Below are 7,727 nucleotides of genomic sequence, written 5' to 3'. Positions count from 1 at the left end.
GTCCTCCATTAAGCTCATGGCCTTCATCCCATCAACTCACAACCCAAAATCATCCTCCATGACCTCCACACTCCAAGCACCTCCCAACCTCCCAAAAAGATGGCTAAATAGCCTTATTGATGCAAAATGAACAATAAAAAGCATCACAAGTAATGCTAGGGTTGCCTCCCTAGCGAGCGCTTTGTTTAAGGACTTCATTGCCGGTCCATATGTCATGGGTGAGTCAAGGGACATCTTGGAGGGTGATCACCTCCTCTTGAGAGTCAAAGGTAGAGTCCATATAGGGCTTCAATCGGTGCCCATTTACCTTGAAGGGTTCCCCACCATGAAGATTCTTGATTGTGATAGCACCATGAGGGAAAACTTCAACTACCTCAAAAGGTCCACTCCACCTAGATCTCAACTTCCCGGGAAATAACTTGAGCCTAGAGTTGTATAGGAGAACCTTTTGCTTGGGAAGAAATGTCTTCTTCACCAAGTGTCGATCATGTATCACCTTGGTCTTCTCCTTAAACAATTTGGCACTTTCATATGCCTCTTCCCGAATCTCCTCCAACTCACAAAGATCAAGCTTCCGCTTCTCACCACTTGCTTCCAAGTTAAAATTCAAAAATTTGATAGCCCACATAGCCTTGTGCTCAAGCTCGACCGGAAGGTGACAATTTTTTCCATAGCACAAGCGGAAAGGAGACATGCCAATAGGGGTCTTATATGCGGTCCGGTAGGCCCATAAAGCATCATCAAGTTTAATGGCCCAATCCTTTCTAGAAGAGTTGACCGTCTTTTCTAAAATCCTCTTAATCTCCCTATTTGACACCTCTACTTGACCGGAAGTTTGAGGGTGGTAAGGTGTGGCAACTTTATGCTTGACCCCATATTTCCTCAACAAAGCATCAAAAGTCCGGATGCCTACACATGACACAAGGAAGCCGGGGAGGAAGAAAATGTACTTCCCGGAGGTGCACAAGGAAGGAAGACCTCTTTATCTCATTCTACATCTTCAAAGTCTCAAGCATCTAATTCTTCATCGGCACCACCTAAGCATGTGCATTTTGGTCCGGGAAGTTTAATCAAACTTCATTTCTTTCTATTTTTTCTTCTCCTCTTCTCAATGTACTTCGGCACATATTTTTGGAGGCAATGAGATCACTTTTTCATTGGCATTGACTACGGTTGACCGGCATTGACCTCATCGTCTTTTTGTCGAACATTCCAATCTTCACCATATTCGCCTCATTCTATCTCGTTTCCGCAACTTCGTTTATTTTCTACAATAAAAATAAAAATGTATTAATTACATATTAATTGACATGGGGATTTGCTTATTTATAGTGTTTTAGATATAATTACACACATATAAATGCGTGTAATCACACTGGCAGCCTTCAAGCAAGGACTCCTAAATGAACCATTTCTCTATCATCTCAATTATAATCATCCAAATGTTGCGTATGACCATGTCATAAGCGAAGCCGTCATCCATACACAGGCAGAATTCATCACAAATGGAGAAACCCCACCATCACCGCCAACGCCGGCAAAGTCCACTCAGCCTTCCTCCAGCCATCAGGAGACCGCTAACAAAACCTCTGCTACACCTCCAACTGATAAGAAGAGAGTGTGGCAACAGGGCAACTACCTGAGCAAGCGGCAAAAGGACCAGCATTACCACAAGGGCAACTGCTCATCCCACAGGGATAACCGTAACAAACAGACGGAGTCCTCCCAGCGGTACGCAGTGTTTACGGTCCTCACAGCCTCGTATGAAGAGATATACGACCAGTGCAAAGACCAGATCCCACCACCACCCCCAAGAAAATACCTGAGAGTGGGAAAACCAAGAAACACCGACAAGTGGTGTAAATACCACGAGGACAGCAGTCACAACACCAACAACTACAACGCTCTCAAAACGACAATTGAGACTCTGTATCGTGATAGTAAATTGGAACAGTTCAAGGTGTGTCAGCCGCCACCTGTGGTCGCCAACATCGAGCCCATGCGCCGCATCAACACTATCGACGGCGGTGCTCCGATCACCAACATGTCTCATAGGGCAAGAAAGCGCTACGCACGCGCTAACCACCCCAAAAAAAATTGCAACATCCGTTATGAGAGATCCGCTAAACTCCCATAGTCTGGTTGGGAACCCATTACCTTCTAGGAGGAAGAATAGCGCGGAGTGCATCTACCCCACGACGATCCATTCTTGATCTTGATCGACACCATGCTCAATAAATGGTCCGTGGGAAGGGTCCTTGTTGACAGCGGATACGTTGTCAATGTCATCTTCAATGGATGCTACAACCAACTCCAGTGGAATAGAAAGTTACTCCAAGATCATGAGCCACTGCTCAGCTTCTTCGGTGACGTCACGCAACCACTCGGTTCTGACTATATGCGACTAGTTATCGGCGCTAGTCCATGCACAGCGGAGATACATACAGACTTCATCGTCGTTGACTGCTTCAGTTCATATAATGCCATCATCGGTCGACCGGCGCTCAACAAGCTAAAATGCATCATAGCCGGATACATGCTTCTCATGAAGTTCCCCACACCCAACGGGACATGCTGTGTGAAGGGCAGTCAGCAACTGGCACGGGAATGTTACTCAACAACTGTGGCACGGTCGACACGCCGCCATGAGATCCTAACGGTGGGAAACCATGCACCAATGCCAAATATTTTTGAAGACCCTAGGGATGACGAGGGGAAATATGTAAAAAAAGAGCCTGTCAACCCAGAGACATCCTTGAAGGTTATCAGCATCTCCGACGAGCACCCCGAGCGGACGGTCCGCATAGGTGCTCAACTAGCCCCAGAGATAGCGGCAGAACTCACTCAGTTTCTACGTGACAACGCCGCCGTATTTGCATGGTCCTACGCTGATATGTCGGGCATCTCCCCTGAGATCATCACGCACAAGTTGAGCATCAAGCCATCCTTCTATCCGGTCAAGCAGCGGCGAAGGGCCTTTGATGAAGAGAGATATCGAGCAATAGGGGAGGAAGTTGCCAAGCTCCATGGCATTGGGTTCATCCGCCAAGTCAATTATCCTCAGTGGATTTCCAACCTGGTCATGGTTAAGAAACCTAGCGGAAAGTGGCGGATGTGTGTAGACTTCAAGGGTCTCAACAAGGCATGCCCCAAGGATAGCTTGCCGCTACCACGCATCGACCAACTGGTTGACGCTACAACGAGACATGAGTTGCTCAGCATGATGGATGCCTTCTCAGGATACAACCAAATCAAGATGCACCCCGGCGACCAGGAATGCACTACCTTCACAACCGACAAGGGCCTATATTGTTACAACGTCATGCCTTTCGGTTTAAAGAACGCTAGGGCAACATACCAACAGCTGATGAACGCCATGTTTACGGAACACCTTGGCAAAATAATAGAGGTATACGTGGACGACATGTTGGTCAAAAGCATCAAGGCCAGCGGACACGTGGTAAATCTCCGCATCATATTCGCCATTCTCTTGGCCTATGGTATGCGCCTCAACCCAGAAAAATGTTTCTTTGGCGTCACCGCCAGCAAGTTCTTGGGATACATCGTCAGTAAACGAGGCATAGAACCTAACCTTGACAAGGTGCAAGCCATCCTCAACATGAGGTCCCCGGAATGGAAGGTGCACGTCCAGAGCCTCCAAAGTAAACTGACCACCCTCTCTCGATTCATCTCCAGACTCACTGACAGATGCCTCCCATTTTTCAAAGTTCAGAAAAGGACCCACAAAAAAGAAATTGACTGGACCCCAGACTGTGAGGCGGCGTTCCAAAGCTTGAAGGTGTACTTGGCAGCGGTCCCACTTCTTTCCATTCCTGTATAGGGTGAAGTACTGTACATATACCTAGCTGTATCCCCATCAACGGTAAGCTGCGCCATTGTACGACTAGAGGGCCAGGAAGAGCTCCCAGTATTCTACGCCGGCAAAGGCATGAACGGGGCGGAAACAAGATATACCCCCCTGGAGCAGCTCACTCTCGCACTCATTGTCGCCGCTAGACGCCTCCGCCAGTACTTCCAGGCCCACACAATTCATGTCTTAACAAACCAGCCGCTGAGGCAAGTAATGCAGAACCCTGAGCACTCCGGGCGCCTCACCAAGTGGGACATCGAGCTCAGCGAGTTCGACATCGACTACAAGCCAAGGACTGCCATGAAAGGCCAGGCGGTGGCAGATTTCATCGCTGAGCTCATTGAGCGTCAGGATGAACCCAACCCAGAGGCAGAGGCCAGCGTAGAAATGGTAACCACTGAGGAACCAGCCGCCTAGCAGCAGTCAGACTGGAACCTCCATGTGGACGGCTCCGCCTGCGCCAAGGCCTGTGGCGCCGGAGTCATCTTGACAGGGCCAGGAGGACTGAACGTGGAATACGCGTTAAAGTTCAATTTCACAGCTTCAAACAACATGGCGGAGTATGAAGCGCTCATTGCAGGCTTACTCCTCGCCATGGACTCAGGGGCTGACAGCGTCAACATATTCAGCGACTCCTAGCTAGTCGTTAACCAGGTCAACGACAGTTTCCAGGCTAAGGACTAGCAGTTAGCGGCATACTTGGGGTACGTCAAGACGCTTCTCAAAAAATTCAAATTTCACACCATCACACAAATCCCCAGGGAAAAGAACGCCAAAGCTGATTCACTGGCAAGAATAGCAACCGCTCAACCACACCAAAGTCCAGTAGACACAAGGGTGGAATGCCTTGACAAGCCAAGCATCACAAAAACCCTAGCGGAGATTTTCAACATTGAAGTCAATCCCAGCTGGATGGATGAAATCATCGAGTACAAGCTCAATGGAACGCTGCCAGCAGACAAGGTCGAAGCACAGCAACTTAAGCGGAGAGCAACCCTCTATAAAATCCAAAATGGCAAGCTTTACCGCCAGGGATTCACCCATCCTAACTTCCGGTGTCTCACCCTAGAAGAGGGAAAGGCTGTTCTAGCAATGATACACGCAGGGGAATGTGGAAAGCACTCCGGCGCCAGATCTCTGGCCAATCGCACAATGGGACAGGGCTACTTCTGGCCCACGCTCGGCGACGATGCCAGGAAGGTTTCCAGGTCTTGCCACAAGTGTCAACAGTACGCTGACCTCCCCCATGCCCCGGCGGAACCCCTGTCAATCATCATTGGCCCATGGATTCACTCTACTTGGGGCCTAGACCTACTTGGCAAATTCCCAACCGCTAAAGCGCAGTTCAAGTACATCATTGTCGCCATCGACTACAACAGTAAATGGATCGAGGCGGAACCGCTAACGGCAATAACTATCGCCAAGGTAACTCACTTCCTCTAGAAGAACATTTATTGCCGCTATGGCGTCCCCCACACAATCATCACAGACAACAGCACACAGTTCAACAACAAGGAACTCATATCTTTCATCGCTAACCTGGGCACCAAGCTGAGTTTTGCATCCGTCGCTCACCCCCAAACCAACGGCCAGGTCGAAGCAGCAAACAAGATAATCAAGAAGCTGCTAAAAAAGAAACTCGACAACGCCAAGGGTTTATGGGCGGAAAAGCTCCCGGAAGTTCTGTGGGTCATCAGGACTACCCCAACTTCCACCACCGGTGAAACACCATTCTGTATGATGTTCGAAATTGAGGCCGTCCTACCCATTGAAGTCACCCAACCTACCGCTAGGGTCGAGGACTACTGCTCCAAGACCAACGGCGAAGGCATCAATCTCGACAAAGACCTCCTCGAGGAGAAAAGCCACAAGGCCCATTTGCACAACTTGCAAAACAAGCAACGGGTATCACGTTTCTACAACGCCAGAGTCAAAGCCCGGAACCTCCAACAGGGGGACTGGGTAATGAAGGAAGTTATTCCACCGCCAACGGCATTCCGCCCAACTTGGGAAGGACCATACAAAATAGTGGAAGTCGTTAGCCCCGGCACCTTCTACTTAATGGACAAGGATGGCGTCACAACAACCCACCCTTGAATGCCGAACACCTTCGGTATTATTATAAATAGTCGTGCCGCTACCCAAGAGCATCTTGACTTAGGTAAATTTTTGTTCAATATTTAGCTAAGGGAAGCTACCCAACGGGTACAACCCCGCTTTTGTAAACGATGATCTGTCAGCTATCAATGAAACGAGGAATTATTCAAACCATTGTCACCAAGTCCAGCACAAAGGATAACTGGCAACGCCAACAATATTCAGCGGATGACATCTGCTACATCGTGCACTTGGAACAATTTTAATTCCTTTAATGTTTAAGTGATTAACAAAAGCAACGTCAAACCTCTAGCGGTATATCAACATTCAAACAACGCAATCATGCTATCAAGCAACATCCACACACTTAGCAAATTTCAAAGAAACGGTACTGCGTATATTCAGGGTCGGGACTCCCCGCCCAAAAATAGTCTTACAAAAATGGGTCTAGATAAAAAAAAAAAAAAAACGCCACAGCGGCAACAAAAAAAGTAAAAAGGCAACATCTTCAGGGGTTGTTGGTGGCAGCACCGCTTTGGTCACCATCAACCGGTGGCTATTGAGTGGCCATGCGACTTGTTTGGTCAGAGCCATGGGCAGTAGGGCTCGGCGTCACCATGGTGCCATCTGCACGCGTATGAGCCGCCAGGAAATCGGCACGCGACACCTCAGACTGGGTAGGCGGTGGTGTCTACTGAGAGTCGTCCGCCAGACCATGTTCGCTCTCACCGCTACCAGAGCGCACACCCTCAGGCTGACCAACGGCAGGTCCACCTGCCTGCACGAGAGGCTGACTCGACGTACTAGCAGACTTAGACGCTTTGACCCAGTTTATGGCGTCTTTCTTGTTCAGCAGGTCCAAGTTGGCAGCGGAGCCTTCGCCGCCTCTGTCAAAGCTTGCTTGTACACCGGGGACTGCTTGAATGACTCCACGGCGGCGGCCTCTGCGCGGCTCCTCTCAGCTTCCAGCCGGGCAACCTCACCCTTCAACTTTTTTATCTCTGCAGACTGGGCGGCAGACTCCCGCTGAAGGATATCAGCCCGCTTAACCTTGGCCGCCAGCTTCTCCTGCAGCAGAGCTATGTCTTGCTCCAGCTTGGATATGTGGTCGTTCCGCTCGAGGTCCCGCTCAATGGCGACATTCAACTTGCCGCGGGCATCCAACACGTCACACTCTGCCTTGGTCAGCCGCCGCTCGACATCCGTCAGCTTGTCTTTTACCTCCCCCAACTCCCTCTGGAGACCTTTGATCTCCTCCCTCAGCCGCCGCTCAACCTGAGATTGGTTCGACGCCGCCAGGAATAGCTCGTGCAGCCCAACGGATAGATGTCCAAACGCCGAACTGAATGGCGACTGCTGAACAGCCGTCGAGCGAACGGTCCCATCCAGCCCGCCGAACCCGAGCCGCTCGCAGAGATCGATGGAACAGGAACTCCCGCTCGGGATCGGTCAGAAACTTCGCATAGGCAGAGAACGAGTCCAGACTGCCCTGCGGCACCTCGCCAACGACAGCCACAAGCACCGGCTGTGAAGCCTACTTAGTCTTCTTCTGTTGGCGGGCCCCGATGGTCTCCGCGTCATCCGTCTCATCTTCCTCATCGTTGTCGTTCTGTTGCCGCTTCCTTTGAAGAACCGCTCGTGTGGCACCACCGGCGACATGCCTCGAGGTTACCTGCAGCTCCAACCCCGTAATGGTAACGGTTTCCCTCCCCAGCACCACCCTCTCCCTCTGGGGCCCACGCCGATTGGCGGGTGCTCT

The 7,727-nt window shown here is 50.2% G+C and overlaps 1 protein-coding gene across 1 annotated transcript; it reads right to left on the bottom strand.

The window, feature by feature from the left end:
- Positions 1 to 223: 223 nt before the first annotated feature.
- Positions 224 to 1,226, bottom strand: LOC133731618 (uncharacterized). The gene is made up of 2 exons (XM_062159028.1): positions 1,172 to 1,226; positions 224 to 909 (listed from the first exon to the last, which is right to left on the bottom strand). Exons 1-2 carry the CDS (start codon positions 1,224 to 1,226, stop codon positions 224 to 226), a joined length of 741 nt encoding a protein of 246 aa, XP_062015012.1.
- Between the last annotated feature and the right edge of the window lie 6,501 nt (positions 1,227 to 7,727).

This window comes from Rosa rugosa, chromosome 1 (assembly GCF_958449725.1).
Source record: "Rosa rugosa chromosome 1, drRosRugo1.1, whole genome shotgun sequence".
NCBI lineage: Eukaryota > Viridiplantae > Streptophyta > Magnoliopsida > Rosales > Rosaceae > Rosa > Rosa rugosa.
This window is presented reverse-complemented; position numbering and strand designations above follow the sequence as displayed.

Excerpts from the sequence above, each read along its gene's own strand:
- LOC133731618 (XM_062159028.1), bottom strand. The coding sequence starts at position 1,226 with ATGGTGAAGATTGGAATGTTCGACAAAAAGACGATGAGGTCAATGCCG. Across the intron at positions 910-1,171 it reads GAGGTCAATGCCGGTCAACC|GCATCCGGACTTTTGATGCT; the intron begins GTAGTCAATGCC and ends TGTCATGTGTAG.